This window comes from Vitis vinifera, chromosome 2, assembly GCF_030704535.1.
Source record: "Vitis vinifera cultivar Pinot Noir 40024 chromosome 2, ASM3070453v1".
In the NCBI taxonomy this organism is placed as follows: Eukaryota; Viridiplantae; Streptophyta; class Magnoliopsida; order Vitales; family Vitaceae; genus Vitis; species Vitis vinifera.
The window spans coordinates 11,725,635-11,745,181 of NC_081806.1; the positions used below are offsets into that span (position 1 = coordinate 11,725,635).

A 19,547-nucleotide genomic window follows, 5' to 3' on the forward strand; every position below is an offset into this window, starting at 1 on the left:
TCATTTGTAACTAATGATATTTCTCCATTGGAACAACAAAATCCTTTTCTCTCATTTTCAAACCTTTTAGCATGACATAATTTACAAAACGACACTTTTGCTAATATATTGGGCTTAATATTTATATCTTCTAAAACAAATCTTGTTCTTTTTCTTTTGCGACAATTAGTATCTTAATTAAAGAATTAAACCATATTACTTTTTTTATTAGGGAATTTTTTTACCTGTTGTATTTGTGTTGCATAAACAATTATCAATAGATAAGCTGTCTTGACATAATGAAGACCCTATAAATAAACATTCAATAATTTTATCTATAAAGTCAAGGTCTATAATATTTTTATTTGGACTAAATAATACGTTTTACCTATTTCGAAGGTGCTAAAAACATTTATTTGCTCTTTGCCTTTCTCGATCAATTGTTCAGTCATAATCTCATGGTTGGAATTTCCTATAAATAATGTAATCATGTTATGAATTAGATTGTATTAAATAAATGAAAATGTTAAAACGGATAGATGTTAATACTTGATTTCCGTCCAATTATATAATTAATTATAATACTATTCTTTTTCTATAATTTACCTATATTTCATTCAGTTTCTTTTTAGCATATGTTTCTCATTTTTTTCGGCATATCTTTTTTTTTTTTTTTTTTTTCTTTTCTTCAGATAACATTGAGTATTAACTTTTTCTTTTGATTTCTAGATCTTTCTTTTGTGAAGAATTTGGGTCCATATTCTTTGACAATAAATCAATCCTAAAACGCGATAATAACCAAAATAGACATGAATAAACTGCATTATTGTAAAGAATTAATTTGAAGAGCAAATATATTAGAATAAACAATAGAAACAAGCATATAATAAAAAAGATAACATGCAAAAAAGAAAACACCAAGTGTAATAAAATAAAATAAATTGTGAAATAATTATTAATGTCTAGGAATCATGAAATGATTTAAACAAATGAACAAAAGTAAATAAAAGAAACTTATTATAAATAAGACAATTCTATAAAAGAAATATATAACAATATTGCGTAGGACAAGTAATATAGAATTCATGACTAAATTAGGATTATCACACCAATCAATGTAGCAAACATTAAAAAATATTAATATAGCAAATATTTAATAATAATTTCTTCATATATGTTCATATTTTTATAATGATATGTTTTTTTTATTTCTTAATAAAAATATAATCTTTATTAGTTTTTTTTTAAGTTTGTTTTGATAACATTATATATATATATATATATATATATATAATCCTTTTACTATAAAACCCAACTTAGTGGAAGTTTTGATCTTAACAAATGACCTTAGCAGAGGCTTCTAGAGAGAGCGAGAAAAAGAATAGGGGGAGAAAGCAGGGAGAAAGCAGTTTTGGAAAGAGAAATGAACAGTTTTTTTGGTTTATTTAAAGTCTGATCGTAACTCTCATGCCAACAAAGAAAAATTTCAAAGTTAACAATCATATTATCTTTTTTTGGGTAAAAAGATTTTTAGAGTTATTAATCAAAATTTTCTCTTTTTTCTCACTAATCATGTTTTTCATATGGAAGAACCCTATTTGTTTTTCCTCCATTTTGGACATCTTATCTTTTGTTTTTGTTTGGTTTCCTAGAAAATGTAAGGAAAAAAATTTCTTCAACTTAGTAGCCCAATGTCAATTTCTCATACCTATTTGATTGCCGAGAAAATTGGGGAAAGTTTTTTGATGAACTTTTGTTGATTACCTCTATCCATTTTATTAGGTCCTCACCTCTATCTAGGTTTTGAAAACAAAACGGTGAAATATTATTGATATAAACATGACAAAGTTTTCTAGGTTATGGGTTTTGCTCTTGGTGGTTGGGACACCTTTCATGTTCCTTCACTTCTCCGAATCCTCAACTTCTGGTAACTTTTCTTACTTTCTTTTTGTTTATGGTGTTTTGAGTACAAAGATTGTTTTGTTTTTATCTTGGAAATTTTTTTTGTACATGAGCTATGAAAGAGTTTTGTGGGGTTCTATTGTTAGGAGAGAAGATAAAACATCACAAACCTAAACAAAATAAATAAAGAGCATAAAAATAAAAATAACATGGAATATTGCTGAAGAATATGTATGCATAAGAGGACAAAGTTTAGAGGCAAAAAAAAAAAAAAAAAAAACGATCGAATCAATTAAATATCAAGGATTTTGTATAGGCATTCAAAGATAACACATGAAGTAGGACAGTTGTTGTACATCAGCAATGCAAATCACTAGCAAAGCATGGTACTTCATTGAATAATTAAAAAAAAATGATAAAAAGGGAAAGTAAAGTTACAACAATACCAACATCCCGACTTTTATAGTATAAAGAAATCATATTTCAATTATGTTGAAACTTTTAAAAGTAAAAAATATAAGTTAATTAATAATTTTATAATACTTGTGTAGTTGTCTCACATCGTCCTATACTGAGGCATGATCTTCTTATTGATGATGGATTGTCGAGATGATGCCCTGCACTGGAGCATATCCATTTCACCTTTTCACTTGGATTATGATGGATTAGGAGTTATGGAATGACCCTACACTAGGGCCATATCCATTTCAGATAGCATTTTTATTGGAGATACAATCACTTTACTTGATATTCTACATTGGGAGACATTCTTTTCATCGATGGTTGATTTTTGAGATGTTAGTTTGTTTTGAGGCATATTTGCTTCACAGATTGTGCATGGTAGACATAACCACTTTATTCTTTCTATTATAGCATGATAGATCAGGAGTTGTTGAGATTACATTGAGATATACCCATTTTCATTGTTAGGAGTTGAGATTAATCTTAACCCAATGATGCATACTGAGGCATAGCTTTCTCATTGACGATGAAGTTTGATTTATCTTGGAGCATAGTCACTTCAAGTAGTTTACATTAGGGTATAACCACTTCATTCGTTATCATGGAGCATATGGATTAGGAGTCTATGGATCATATTGAGATGTTTCCATTTTTAGCACCAGGAGTAGAGATGATTGATATGTTGATGTACACTACGACATGGTTTCTCTTAGCAATTATGAATTTGGACACACTACTTTACATTAAGGCATAACTGTTTTGGAGAGTATTTTTCATTGGATCATAGCTACCTTATTGGATCCTTTACACTGAGGCACATCTATATTTTGAAGAGTGATTAGCTTGCTTCATTATGTTGGAGCATCTAACATGTAATATTGAGGTCTTTGGATTGTTTCATGTTGTCATCATTTCATACTGGGGCATAGTCGCCTTGATGGATGTTTGGCATTGAGACATGGTCATTCGAAGGAGGATTTTGATGGATCATGGAGTTATTAACACCTTGGGTTCAGTCTTCTCAACATACTTGGTCAATCTTTGATACCTACCCACCTCTCATTTCATACCTAGACATTTCATCCTTGATACCTTCACCCTTATATCCATCATACCAGAGCTTGATCGTTACCTTCTTTTGGCCAATTTCACTATGACACAAGACTTACTCTCTAGATTAAGGGAGGATCTAGACCAGTCCTTGACTTTCTTAGTCAAGCTTTCATATATCTTTTGGGCTTTAGGTTCATCATTTTCCATGATGGAAAGGCCTACCAAATTATTGATTCATTAGTGATGGTGCTTTCATTTTAATAGTCACATGTTGATTTTTTACTTTCCTGCACTTTGCATTATGAGTATTGGATAGCATTGTTTTTGTTTATCAGTCATTTTGTTTTGTTAGCATAATATCATGATACATGGTCCTGTTTGGCATTCCCATTTGAGGTTGGACATCTTCATTTACATGGATTGATGAGTATGCTTTGGAGTATTAGTAGATTTGTGGCATTCTACTTCCCAATTCGATCATTGTTCCATATTGAGGCATACCCCTTGTTTGAGTTCAGTAGACCTTCAACAGGTTTTACTACCTTTTGACCTTATTGTTGACCCTCGTGATTTGCATACTAGGGCATACCCCCTTTCTCTAAGATCATCGGACCCTTCAGTAGACTTCATTATCTCTTGACTTAGTCGTTAAGCCTTATGAGTTGCATACAGAAGCATACCCCATTCTTTAAGATCATCAGACCTTTCATAGGTTTCACTATCTTTCGACTTAATTGTCGACCCTTACAAGTTGCATATTGGGGCATTACCCTCTTTGAGATAACCAGACTTTTAACATATTCCGCTCACATTTTGATCAGTTGTTGATCATTATGAGTTGTCATACTAGTAAATATCTCCATCCTTTTTGAGTTTATTATATCCTCTATGGATTTCTTGGCCATTCGATTCATTTGATGACATTTTTTAGTTGTCATACTAGGGTATAGCCTCATTTTCATTAAGCTTATTTGCATTGCTATCCTAAATACACATTTCCTTCAGTTTTAAATGATTTCAGTCATTACGGCAGGTGATTTTAGTCATGTCGATTGCGTTCCATCTTTCTTTATGTTTTAGATGATTTCAGTCATCGCGACCGCATCTCATCTTTCTTGATGTCCAAGGTGATTTCGGTCATTGCGACTATGTCCCATCTTTCCTAATGTTCTAGGTGATTTTGGTCATTGCGATCACGTCCTTTCTATGGTTTTAAGTGATTTTGGTCATCGTGACCGTGTCCTGTTTTTCCTTATATTTTAGGTTATTTCAGTCATTATGATCGCGTCCTATATTTTCTTTGGTTTTGGTGATTCCGGTCATTACAATGGCGTTCCGTTCTTTCTTTAGTCTTAGGAAATTTCAGTCATTGTGATCACGTCTCGTCTTTTCTTTTGTTTTTGGTGATTCTGGTCATTACAATCGTGCCCCATCTTTTCCTTTAGATTTAGGTGACTCTAGTCTTTGTACACCTTGTCTTCACAACTTCATATTCCATCGTATTTCTCACTTTGTTGCATATGTGCTTTCACTTCTTTATCATGCTATTCTAGAGTTTCTCCTCATCATTTGTGCATGATATAGTTGTTTGAGCTCATAGCATGTCTTGATCATATTGTTAGTATCCATCACCTAGTGTTCTCATATAGTACACGTATGGCTTTTCCTTTTGTACACATTCATTCATTTTCTCCTTAATGGTCTGACTGCCACTCGACTTTGAAACTAATTTTTGGGTCACTTTTGGAGGCTTTTTAGAGGGAGTTTGGATTCTTAGAGTAACTTTAGAGGCACCTTAGGAGTTTCTTTTTCTTGTCTGATCTGTTCTTGACCTTTTCTTAGGGTTTTAGAGCCCCTTTATTTTGAGAGAGGTTATGTTACTAGGACAAATTTGATGGTCTTTCTTGTTCTTCAATAGGGCCTACTTCATTTCGTTTGTGTATACACTTATTTTACTCGTGGACTTTACCGAAAGGGGAGCATATTTGTAGACCCCCAAATTTGTCTTACCCTTTACTTATTTATTATTTACCATTATTTATTTATTTTTAAGGCTCATTTTGTTAGTGTTTTTGGGCTAATTCTTTTTTAATTTTTTGGCCTAATCTTTCCTATCCATTTTGGTATCAAATCTCATCCATTCATTTAAAGATTGCATCTCCACCATCTATTTTGGAAAAACCCTAAGAGACTCTAATCCTTTTCTCTCTTCATCTTATTTTCTCCATTCTGTTGCCCCACTCATAGGCCTCACTTCTTCTTCTTCTCTTCTTTTTCTTTCCTTTTCATTTTTATTTTCCTTTCTTCTTACTCCACTTTCTTACCATTACCATCCTTCCACTATCGGCCTCCATGTGTTTCGTCTCTTCGAGCATCCCTTCTGACATTTCATTTCAAAAGTCTGAAACAATGTTGTGCATTGTCCCCTCCTTGGCGGCCCTACCCTTCACATTAACCATTCATAGCTTTCTTCTCCGCCCAGATCCACGATGGCAACACCACCACCATGATCCTCTCATCGCCACTACTAACCATGCATCGTTCCCTTCCAACCATTGTTGCCATTAATTTTTCCTCTATTCATTTGATATTCAACCTCATACAACGACATGGGTAAATTTGTTTATTTCCACGATAGTTATTTTTTTTTATTATTTACCTTATTTATTAATTGGGATTTATTCTTGATCTTGGGTTTTGAATAATGACATGGACATGCCTGGACCTTCTCCATGCGACACTAGCTTGCACATAGGTTCTTCAAAGGGAGGAGAGTTTTCTCTCCATTGATTTGTATAGTGATGGTTTATGGGACTTGGGTATTTGCTTTGGATCATTGACTTTGAGTTGTTGGATTTCCTATAGGGCCTTTGATTTATTCCTTTGGGCCTAATTTGGTTTGATTTTTGTTTTCTATTTATTGGTATTGGACATTGGCCTTTTAGATTGCTGATTGGTTTGATTTGAGCCTAATTGAATTTGCTTTATTTGAGCCTAATTGCACTTGCTTTATTTGTTTCTTTGGGTTTGCTTGTATTTAGGTTAGTATGTTGACATTATGCTGAGAGCAAGAAGAAGCATAGTGCATATGTTGGAGGTGGGTGGAGTGGTTGAAGCAAGGTATGGGCAAGAGCAGATTTGAGAGGACGAGATTAAAGACTTCATATATTCTTTGTATTTTTTTTTTTTTTTTTGTGAAAATGGGGGGTGGGGGGCTGGACGTTTCTAGAGGATGGGCTCTCTTTCTTGGTGTATTTTTCTATGAATGTTTTGTGGGGTTAAGAGTTTTGATATGTTTGAGCTTCATTTTGGAAGTTGCAGAAGATCCAATATTGATCTTGTGATTGCATTGTAAAAGGGTATATATTTATTTATCTTTGTCCTCTATTTCTATACATATTTGTATTTATTTCTATACGTACTTGTATATGTTTTTGTACATATTTTCATATATGTTTTGCTCATTTTTATTATTTGTCCCGTAGATATGTAATTGTTGTAAATATATTGTCATTATTCTGTTATAGATTTTGTTTATTATTTATTTATTTTGTTATTAAAAAAAATACATGTATAGGTATTTGAATGAATAAAGATTGTCGGGTTGTTGGTTCACATTTTAAAGATATTATAATAATTAATAAATAAATTTTTTCTTTCTCTTGTTTAAATAAAGTCCTAAAGTTGTTTTTTTAATAAACTAAAGTCATGATTAATGAATTTGGAAAGCATTGTTTCTAAATAATAAGTTTAAGTTTACAATAAATAAAATGAAACAATTTTCTTTTAAATAAAAAAAATTAAGACAATTTTTATGAAAGAAAATAATGTCTTTTTTTTTTTTTTTTGTGTACAATTTGAAAAACCTCTTTCATAAAATAAATTTTCTTTTCTACTGTAAACATTTTTAATAAAAATGAAAAACTATTACTTCTAATGAAATCGGAAACAATTTTACTTCTAATGAAAAACTATATATATATATATTAACACTTTTTTTTTTTTTTTTACAAATTTTAGTTAAAAGGAAATTTCAATTCAAATATATATATATATATATATATATATATATATATATATATATATATATATATATATATATATATATATATATATATATTGGAATAAAAACTATTTTGGAATATGTAAATGAATTTTTAAAAACCATTCTTTCAAAAAAAAAATCTTTTTTTTTGGTGAATAAAAGTTTAATTGAAATGTCATTTATAAACAAATTTGCAAAATTCAATTTTCTAAACAAAAGTTATAAAAAGTCATTAAAAAAAAAATAAAAGTCCATTTTCTAAATACAAGTTGTAGAAAAATTGGTTTTTTTATAAATAAATTGAATTGGATTGGTTTTGTAAATGAAATTGTAAAAATATATGTTTAATAAAACTAAATCCAAATTCATCTTTTTAGGTAAACTATATATATAAACTTTGAAAGAAAATTATTTTTTTAAAGGCAAAGTTATCTTTTTAAATGAAATTAGAAAAACTTTTTTTTTCTTTAGGTTAGGAAAAATCCTCTTTTAGATAAAATTATAATTTTTTTAAAGACAAAATTCTTTTTTTTTTTTTTTTTTTTTTAATAAAAGTCAAACAAAATTACCTTTTTCTTGGATAAAATTGTGAAAGTGTTGCAAAATAATAAAGTGGAAGAAGAAGAAAATGAAAAAAAGAAGTTAGAATGTAGAAAAAAAAACGGAATCAATTTTCTTCTCCCATTTTATAAAGAGTCACAAAGAGATATATATCAATACAGATGATCATCCACAAGTTACCATAATGCTACAAAATCTCATATTTTATAACATTGCTCCTTGGATGATCATAAGAATATGTCTCATTAAAACCTTAATAGGAAAAACCCTAGTGAAGGAAAAAAAGTGCAATATTCTTTTGGACCACTACAACTACCTCATTAAAAACCTTGCTAGTAAAACCTAGTGGGACAAAACCTGGATGAAGGGAAAAATAGTACAACATAGTGATATTCTTATCAATCAGCTCCCCTTCATGTTGACATGGTTATATTTTCTCTAGTTGCGTAGCATGGACATCTTTGAGTTGATGTATTCTAATGAGATTCTTGAGTATTGTAGTTGAAAATGTTTTTGTGAATAGATCCACTAAATTGTCACTTGATCTTACTCATTAAATAACAATTTTATCACTCTTTTGGAGCTGATGAATGTAAAAGAACTTCGGCGATATATGTTTAATTTTATCACCCTTAATGCACCATTTTTTAATTTATGCAATGCATGCAACATTATCTTCATATAACTTGATAGCATTATCTCTGATGGAGGCCAGTCCACATGTTTCCATTATTTGCTTCATTGATCTTCATGATATTGTCATACTACCATTGATAAATACATACCTCATTTGAGATAGAGCTTTGTGGGGGTCTGAAAGATAGCTAGCTTCTACATATTCAAACAATTGAGATTTTGATCATTTCAAATAAAATAGACTCATGTCATCATGGTACATGTTTGACTCTATTCCAATGTCTCTGAGTTGGTGCAGAACTATATCTCACAAGTAAGTTAACAAGGAATGTAATAGCTAGTCGTTTATAATTTATAAGATACATTAGTGCACCAATAAAATTGAGATATCGTACTTCTAGACCAAGTAGTTCTTCATTATTTTCTTTAGGATGGAAGGATCCTTTTTCACTTCAAGTGAATGAACTATAATCAGAGAACTTAATGGATGTGATTTACCTATATGAAAGTGCTTCAAGACTTTCTTTGTATATGTTGACTAATGAACTGACATTTTATTTGAAAAGTACTCGATCTGCAGGTTGAGGCAAACCTTGTTTTCCAAGATATTTCATTTCAAATTTACTTTTCAAATAATCAACTATTCTTATAAGCTTTTTAGTAGTTCCAAAAAAATTCAAACGTTCCACATATACTATAACAATTGCAAATATTCAACATAATGAATATGCATAGACAAATAAGATATTACACATACACTTCCATTTCAAATATTCATTGAAGTGATTGTACCACATGTCTTTGGATTGCTTAATCGATACAAAGATCTTTGTAGCTTAGTTGAATATATGCTACAATGTTTTGAATTAGTTGCTTCAGGCATTTGAAATCCTTCAAGGATTTTCATATATATGTCATTATCTAAAGATTTGTATAAATATGCAATAACGACATCCATGACATGCATATCCAATCCTTCTAAGACTGCTAAATGAGTTAGATATCTAAATATGACTGCATCCATCATAGGATAATAAGTTTCCTTATAATCAATATCAAGTTTTTGCAAGAAACCTCGAGTTATGAGTCACATACGCTTTTATATCTCATGATTTCATTTTTCTCATTACATTTTCTTATAAGTAACCATTTACATCCAACAAGCTTGCCAACGTTAGGCGTCTGAAATATTGGTACAAATATTTCTTATTTTTCCAATGAGTCTAATTTTGTTGGGATATATTCTTTCCATTTTGTCCAATCCTTTCTATATTGGTATTCATCCATAGTTTCTGGTACAAGATCCTTATCATATCTTATGATGTCAATGATCACTTGAAAGAAAATATATTATCAATAATAAGCACACTTCGATCCCATTTTTCTCCATATGCAAGTAGATAATTGAGATCTCATCATTATCATGTACCTGTACCTTTTCAAGAGCTAATTGTATAATATATGCCTCTCCTAGGGCTACTTGTGTTAAACATTGCCTTTTCAAGGGTTGAATAAGACTGATTAGTCATTTTAATAACCCATTTTAGATGCAATTTCTTCAAGAGTGTCTCATTTTCATATATATATTTCCTTGTGTTTTCCTCTTCAGGGTTTATCACATTTCATGCGTGTCTTAAACTCATTATTTAATTGTCCTTTAAGAACACCAATCCATCTGGAATATTCTTAGTTGGTAAAAATAATTTTTGTCACTTTTTTTGCATTAATGAAAGTATCTCATACTTGATTTGCAAGTCCTTGCAAATGAATAATCTTTTGAACTTCTAGTTCACATTGATTAGTACGAGGATTAAGATGAGTCAAAGTCAACGCATTCCAAATAATTTGATGCCATTCTTCTAGAACAAGCTCTTCTCCCCCTAATGGAGGGAAAATTGTCTCATTAAAATGATAATCTACGCAACATATCATTCTACTTTTCAAGTGTATAAGTAAACTAGTAACTAGATAAAAACTTTTGGTTTTTGTAATGTATGTTCATATGACTTTACAACGAGTTATGCATCATCGTTTACCCCGAGGGATCAAGTTGGTCTTACAAGATTCTTTTGGATCTAGCATAATATAAAGTGTCATTCATATGGAATCAAATACTACTAGTGACATAGTATAAGCTCTTTCGAAGCTTTTAATTAGGTTTCTATCACTTGATATAGTATTAACATTGTTTGTCATCAATGTTGTGCAATTAATGAGAGAAGAGTTTTATCAAAATAACAAGTCATAAAGCATGTCATAAAGACCTCGTCCTTATAGAGTTGAAGAAATCTTATCATAGAGAAAGAGTTAAAATCAATGGATCGATGACTTACCTTAATAAGTTGTGTAAAAGCAACAACATATATAACATCAAATATATATATATATATAGAAAAGATAATTTAAAGTTATATATTTCTTAAATATTTCACACATTTGGTTTTATAAGTGTGGAGCAATTTATGCATGAAATAACTAGGAAATATTTCAATAATTGAACTAATTGTAATGATAGATCAATAATTTTTATTCAAAAGTTATTATGATCTAAAATGTGCAAAAATTAATTCATTGATCAAAATTTTAAGAGGACATATCATGATTTAAAGTATCTTGCAATTTTTTTTTTTCATGTCTCAAATCTTTAATTGAAATGCTACAAATCCATCTAAATATATATGCAAAGATATAACAAAATATATTGAAAATAATAGTTGAACCTATTGTAACTGAAAATTTGTTCTTGTTGATAAAATTATTGCATTAATAAAAATATGGTATATGGCAACATGCAACAATATATATTAGTTTATATAACTCAAAAATTTCCAATCGTAAAACAAAAAAATATATGTTTTAAATAAAATTGACATAAGAAATCAAATTATTAATCATATGACCAAGTCATATATTTCACATGTATCCAAAACAAATAATCAAAATTTTCAACACATAATTTCATTATTAAATTCTCAACAAGTAAATCCAAATAAAAGATGTTATCCAGAATATTTAAAATATAAGTACAATGTTGTCCAAAAATCTCATCTTTCTATATGAAACAAGTATATTTTACATCAAATATTGGAAAACAAAGATTAAGATTAATCTCAACTACTATATCCTATCAAAAGATTATTGTGTATTAAATAACTAAAATAAAAAATAATTCAAAATATCACCTCTAATATAAGAATATTAAGTATAAATATCATAATTTCATGTAACCTAAAAATCCCACATCTATATGTAAATATTTATATTAATGACAGTATAACTTTTAATGATAAAAGTTCATAAAAAAAATTATCAAGTATTTATCTATTTGTATAGCTTGATATAAAAATATTAATATTTTGATAATATGTAAATATTATCTATATGCTTGTTATTATAGCTTCAGGATATAATATATTTTATTATAACTTTTGGTTACATGAATTTCATGAAGTTGTACAAAATTAATTTTATTCTTTATAACTTCTAGCTATGAGAAAATACATATTAACAACTTTAGCATAACATTTGATTAATGCAAAGAATATTAATTTTCTCATTTGCATAATTTTGGGTTATAAATAATAATAATTATATAGCATCTAGGAGAAAAACCAATAATTAAAATAGAAAGAAAAATAAATCCTTTTGAACCAAAAAATCTAGCAATAAAACCATGGAAATAGTAGAAGCAATAAACCTTAGAGATAATGTAAAAGAATTTATTGAAGAAAAATTAAAAAAGGCAGTAAAGGAAGTAACAGCTTACAAAAAACAATTAGTTCAAAATTCTAAAATAACTAGATTTTTAAATCAACATACTATAAGTTCAATAGGAAATATTGTAAACTTAAAGCATTAGTAGTTTTTCCTATAAATCCTATAGCTATGCTAAGGTTTTTACTTCCTAATTCCATATCATAACCTTAAGTATTTACAGTTATTTTTATTTTTTCTGTGAATTCCTTAAGATCTATACAAAATTGAGGTATACAGCTAATAACTGCGTAATTTTGGTTCATATTAACTTTTGCACTAGCTAAAAGAGCTCGTCCTACTGTATTGTTTCTAGTATCTAAAAGGTTAATATATATAAGTGCTCCAATTTCTTTACGATGAAGTCCTATTATTCCTATTAAAATTATCTATTTGTATAGCTTGATATAAAAATATTAATATTTTGATAATATGTAAATATTATCTATATGCTTGTTATTATAGCTTCAGGATATAATATATTTTATTATAACTTTTGGTTACATGAATTTCATGAAGTTGTACAAAATTAATTTTGTTCTTTATAACTTCTAGCTATAAGAAAATACATATTAACAACTCTAGCATAACATTTGATTAATGCAAAGAATATTAATTTTCTCATTTGCATAATTTTGGGTTATCAATAATAGTAATTATATAGTATCTAGCTATATAATATAAGTTTATAATAAAATATTTTAATATAGCTTTTGGTTATATGAGTTTTGTCGATTATTAATTTACTAACTTTTTCTTTATGACTTCAGGTTATGAATAATTAAAATTTGAGTAATATTATAATAACATTAAACAATTGACAATTTTGTTTTGTATAACTTCTAATTGCACAAAAATAAAAAATAAAAAAATAGAAATTGTGTGTATAGCTTTTGGCTATGAAACAATTGTTAATAAATATTGTTTCCATAATTTTTTTATTATGAAAAATGCGTAAATATGAAATAAAAATTAAAAGCCAATATTTTTCATAACTTCGGGTTACGATTATTTTGTCAAAACAAAAATGAACAAATTTGTATATAGTTTCAGGCTATTAACTATTCATTATGCAAATTTGTACATAGCTTTAGGCTATAGACTATTCATTGTATAGATTTGTACATAACTTCAGGCTATTAATTATTTATTGTGAAAATTTGTAAATAGTTTCAGGCTATGAACTATTCATTATATAGCTTCTAGCCATATAATGTTGTTTTATATAACTTCTAGTTATATAATAGGAACAATTGTGTTTTGGGCCTAGTTGGACCCAAAATTTAACATTTGGTCTCAACTGGGTCCAAAAATTAACATTTGTTCCATATAACTTACATAATTAATAGGAAGGATATAAGATGTTAAGAGACCAATATACCCTTCAAATTTCCATATATTACATTTTAAGAATATAAAATAGTGATGGACTAAAATACCCAATGACCTTTCACATAAGCTTTTTAAAAATTTGGATTTTAATAATTTTCACATCACTATTCATGCAACCATAATAATTCTATTTTAGCAATTTGGATTTTTCATTGTTTTTAATTTTTTTTATATAAATAATTGAAAATCAACATTATTTTCTATTTTAAATTATAAATAAAGAAAAATTATGTTCAAAAACTATTTTAAAAAATACTTTCTAAAAAAATGCTAATATGATTTATATTTTCTTTTTGAAAAAACATTTAATTAAAAAATGAAAACTATTTTTAAAAATAAAAATTGAAAACCTTTTTTAGTACTATTTTTTATATGAAATTAAAAAAAGAATTAAATTTTATTAATTGATTATCCTTTTTTATTTTTTTTCCATTAGTTATTTTAATAATAATAAAAAATATATAGTATGTTTACACTTAAACAAAGGAATTGGTTGATTATGTGTTTTTTGTGACTATCTTTTACATGAAAAATAATTAAATAACTAAATTATATATATTTATTACTCTTTTTAATTTTATTTTCTTTATTTATTTTTTGTCTAATAGAAAATTTTAATATATCCATAATTAACAAAGTAATAGATTAATTGTGCACATTTTGATCTATTAAAATAAATTAATTTCTAATTTAAATAAATAAAATGAAATAAGTAAATAAATTTGGGGTTATTTCTATTTTTTAACATATCTTATATTAATATTTTTTATGGTAAAATAAATTCTTTATTATTTTTTCTTTAATTCCAAAAATAAAATGAAATAAATAAATAAATTTGGTATTTTCTAACTGATTTTATATTCATATTTCTTATGGTTAAATAAATTTTTTATTCTTTTTTCTTTATTTCCAAAAATAAAAGGAAATAAATAAATAAACTTGGTTTAAATAATAGTATTTAAATAATTTCTTTGTCTTATTTTTAATTACATTTTGCATTGAAAATAAAATAAAATAATGTTTTATTTGTTTTAATTATTTTAAATGTCAAACTATTGGGAACATAGTTTACACACTCATGTGGATATAATTTATGCATATATATGAAATTTATACCATTATACAAGGTTATTACACTATTTGTACAAGGGGTGTACACGACTGTACATTTTGAACAACTTTTTTTTTTCTTGTCATCTAAGGATTATTCACTCTCCTACCACAAATTCTTTTATTTCATGTACTTTATTTAACTCGTATATAACAATTCAAATACTTACCTTAATAATTATGTTTAGGGAAAATTTTGTTTTTACATTTTATATCATTTTTTAAATCAAACCATTGAAAACATGGTTCACACATCATATGTGGCACATAATGTATGCATATGGATGAAATTTGCACAATTGTACAAGGGTGTTATACTAACTGTACAAGGTAAATGTTCAATTGGACAAGACAAATGTTCTAACTATATAAGGGGTATACAAGGCTATCATTTGTTAAAGATTTCAATCAATTTTAGATAACCTTTTTTTTGTCTTGTCATCTAAGGATTGCACACTCTCAAGGTACACATTTCTCTATCACACACTCATCTTATGCACTTTATTTAACTTGCATATGAAAATTTGAATACTTATCCCACTAATGATGTTTGAGAGAAAATTTTGTTTTTCCATCTTCCACTATTTTTTTAACCAAACCAATGAAAAACATGGTTAATCTACCTATGGTTACACATTGAGTAGGGGGTATATGGAATTTGAGTTACTGTACAAGGTATTTACACTAAGTGTACATGATAAATATACTAACTGTATAAGGGTGTACAAGACTATTATTTGTGAAGGATTTTAAGTGATTCTGAAAAACTTTTTTGTTTATTTCCCCTAACCGAGGATATATAACATTCCTTACACACATTGGTTAATCATACATTCATCTCATGCACTTTATCTAACTTTTATATCGTCATTTGAATAGGTACCTCACTTATGATGATTGTAAAACAAAATTATATAATAATTTTTCTTCTTTTTTAAAACAAAACCAATGCAAACATGGTTAACCGACTTATTGTCAAATATTCATGAGATGATATATGAAATTTGAGTTATTGTACAAGGGTATTACACTAACTGTACAAGATAAATTTACTAATTGTACAAGGGTGTACAAGACTACTTTTTGTTAAGGATTTCAAGTGATTTTGAAAAACTTTCTCATTTTTTTCCACTCAAGGATTTTTCCGCACTCAAATTCTCTCACTCAAGAATTGTTTCGAATTTTATTTTTAAATTTCATCATCAAAATTTTGTAATTGCATATTTTGTTTTTGTAGTTTTAGCAATGTTCTTTCTTTCCACTTTTTTTTTTTTTTTTTTTTTTTTTTGTGAAATTTTATCCAAATGAATCTATATTTAAAATTATAATCATATTTATCAAATTTTTTACTAAAATTATCTTTAATTCTTTTAATATATTTATCCTCATTTATTTAAAAAATGAAAAACTAATTTTTTTTTTTTGTAAACTGTTAGAATCCAACCAAGATCCTTGTTATAACTCAACCAAGATGAATACCCTAATTTCATATATACTGGAATAGTTAACAAGGTAAATACCCTAATTTCATATATACTAGAATATTTAACAAGGTGAATACCCTAATTTCATATATACTGGAATCTCCTGATTAAAAAACAATGAGTAGAAAAATAATAGCGGAAGCATACCTGAATCCATTGAAGGAGAAACCTTATAGGAAGAAAACCCTTTGAGATGGTCTTCCAATTCTAGCCACTAGATTCTGTGTCAATTTCTCTCTGAGAGGATTTTCAGAAATTGGAATGCGTAGTCGTAGAATGGGGACCATAACCCTATTTATAAACCGCTAGGGCAGTTTTAATTTTATCACAATTATATTTCTGCCCCTCATAGAAATAATAATTGTCTAATGGTATCTACACAATAATCTCATGACAATTATACCCTTAAGCCAATTAATCAATTATTAATTAGATCACTATATTTAGGCTTAATTAAATGATAGCACACACATTTTAATTATTTACATGTGTGGCCCAAATTATAGATTAATTACAAAAATTAATCTAACAATCTCCCACTGGGCCACATGCATATGTAATCAAATAAATGTGCTTAACCTTATGAGCTCAAAATTTGCTATCATGTCCTTAGGGTATATCCGAACAATCTCGTCCATTAACTATACTGACATAGGATCAAGGTGGCCTTTGTTACATCAATCGTTACTAGACCAATCAATGGTCACATATATCTGCACAGCTAAATGACATAGATCAATCATGAGTGCATAGCATGGAAATTACATGCAATGTGATCTATTCATGCCTATTTCCAACTGGTCCAACTTAACTTTATTGAGATCAAATCTTTAGCATAATTTAACAGAGTGCAATAAAATGAATACTTTATTTCTGCAGAACACAATCCAAATGTATAGATAAAGTCTAAACATAACATAGAGCAATATACAATGAATAATACAAACTCCCACTAAATTTGGATATCCTCAAATGAGACAACACCCATATGAGCAGTGTGCTCATGAAAGACCTTGGGTGGTAATCCCTTTGTAAGCGGATCCGCTATCATGGAGTTTGTTCCAATATGCTCTATGGATATCTGTCCACTCTGTACTTTTTCTTTTACAACAAGGAACTTGATATCAATGTATTTTGATTTTGTAGAACTCCTGTTGTTATTGGAATATAAAACTACTGATTTATTGTCACAAAATATCTTCAGTGGTCTTTCAATACCATCCAGAACAAGCAGCCCAGTGACAAAATTTCGTAGCCATATTCCTTGATTGGATGCCTCATAACATGCTACAAACTCTGCTTCCATGGTGGATGAAGTTACGAGTGTCTGTTTGGCAGACCTCCATGAAATTGCTCCACCAGCCAACAGATAAATATAGCCTGATGTGGATCTTCTGCTGTCTTGGCATCCAGCAAAGTCGGAGTCGGAATACCCAATCAACTCTAACTGATCCAATCTCCTATATGTAAGCATGTACTCTTTTGTTCTCTGTAAATATCTCATAACCCTCTTGGCTGCTCTCCAATGATCCATTCCAGGGTTACTTAGATATCTGCCTAACATGCCAACAATGTACGCAATATCCGGACGTGTACATACCTGAACATACATTAGACTCCCCACAGCCGAAGCGTAAGGAATCTTCTGCATTTCTTGACTTTCTAAACTATTTTTAGGGCATTGATTAAGACTGAATCTGTCTCCTTTAGCGACAGGGGTATCACCTGGTTTGCTATTTTGCATGCCATACCTTTGGAGGACTTTATCAATATAGGTCCTTTGTGACAATCCTAAAATACCCCTAGAACGATCTCGGTGTATCTGGATTCCTAAGACAAAGGAGGCATCACCAAGATCTTTCATCTCAAAATGTTTTGATAAAAATCTCTTGGTGTCGTGCAATATGCTGATATCATTTGTGGCTAGCAATATGTCATCAACATATAAAACCAGGAAAATATACTTACTCCCACTGAATTTGTGATACACACATTCATCCATAAGATTTGCCTCAAAACCATATGAGACAATAATTTGATGAAACTTGAAGTACCACTGACGAGAAGCTTGCTTGAGCCCATAAATGGATTTAGTTAATTTACAAACCATATTCTTTGAGTCTTCGGACACAAAATTTTCTGGTTGTACCATATAAATTGTTTCATCAATGTCACCATTGAGAAACACTGTTTTAACATCCATTTGATGTAACTCAAGATCATAATGTGCAACTAGTGCCATGATTATCCTGAAAGAGTCCTTCGTAGAAACTGGAGAGAAGGTCTCTTTGAAGTCAATTCCTTCTTTTTGAGTAAAGCCTTTAGCTACAAGACATGCTTTATATCTTTCTACATTACCATTTGAATCCCGCTTGGTTTTAAATATCCATTTACAACCAATGGGCTTCGTACCAACTGGTAATGGGACAAGTTCCCAAACTTTATTGTCTTGCATAGATTTGTACTCTTCATTCATGGCTTCAATCCATTTATGAGAGTTGGAACTTTTCATGGCTTGCTGGAAGTTGATTGGATCATCTTCCATCATTCCACTTTCTACCTCACGTTCCTGGAGATATACGATATAATCGTCCGAAATTGCATTTCTCCTCTCTCTAGTGGATCTCCTTAATGGCATATTTTCTTGAGGTTGTTGAGTTTGTTCTTCAGGAGCAATGTCCTCATTTGCAATTAAGGGTTGAACAATATTGTATGTTGGTTGAGGATCCAAATTTACTTCTTGATCAATGATAGGTAGTGAAACCTGTACATTATCAAAAGCAATAGTAGATCCCTCTTCCTCCTCAAAGACAATATTCCTAGCCTGATTTCTCCCCCCAAACTCAACATCCTCAAAAAATGTTGCAGTTCCCGTCTCAAAAATTGACCTAATAGCAGGATCATAAAATTTAAAACCCCTTGATCGCTCTGCATACCCAATAAAGTAGCTACTAACTGTTTTAGAGTCCAATTTCTTTTCATGAGGCTTATAAGGTCTCGCTTCAGCTGGACATCCCCAAATATGAAAATGCTTTAAACTGGGCTTTCGACCCGTCCAAAGCTCATAAGGCGTTTTAGCAGCCGCTTTAGTTGGCACCCGATTTAGGATATAAGCTGCCGTTTTGAGTGCTTCACCCCAGAGTTTTTCGGGTAAAGTAGAATGACTAATC

General features: G+C 29.1%; 1 protein-coding gene across 1 annotated transcript; it reads right to left on the minus strand.

Annotated features, from left to right (window-relative positions):
- Nucleotides 1-17,329: 17,329 nt before the first annotated feature.
- LOC132254753 (secreted RxLR effector protein 161-like) lies at nt 17,330-18,028 on the minus strand. Its single transcript, XM_059741127.1, has 2 exons — nt 17,596-18,028; nt 17,330-17,478 (listed from the first exon to the last, which is right to left on the minus strand). Exons 1-2 carry the CDS (start codon nt 18,026-18,028, stop codon nt 17,330-17,332), a joined length of 582 nt encoding a protein of 193 aa, XP_059597110.1.
- Nucleotides 18,029-19,547: the final 1,519 nt, after the last annotated feature.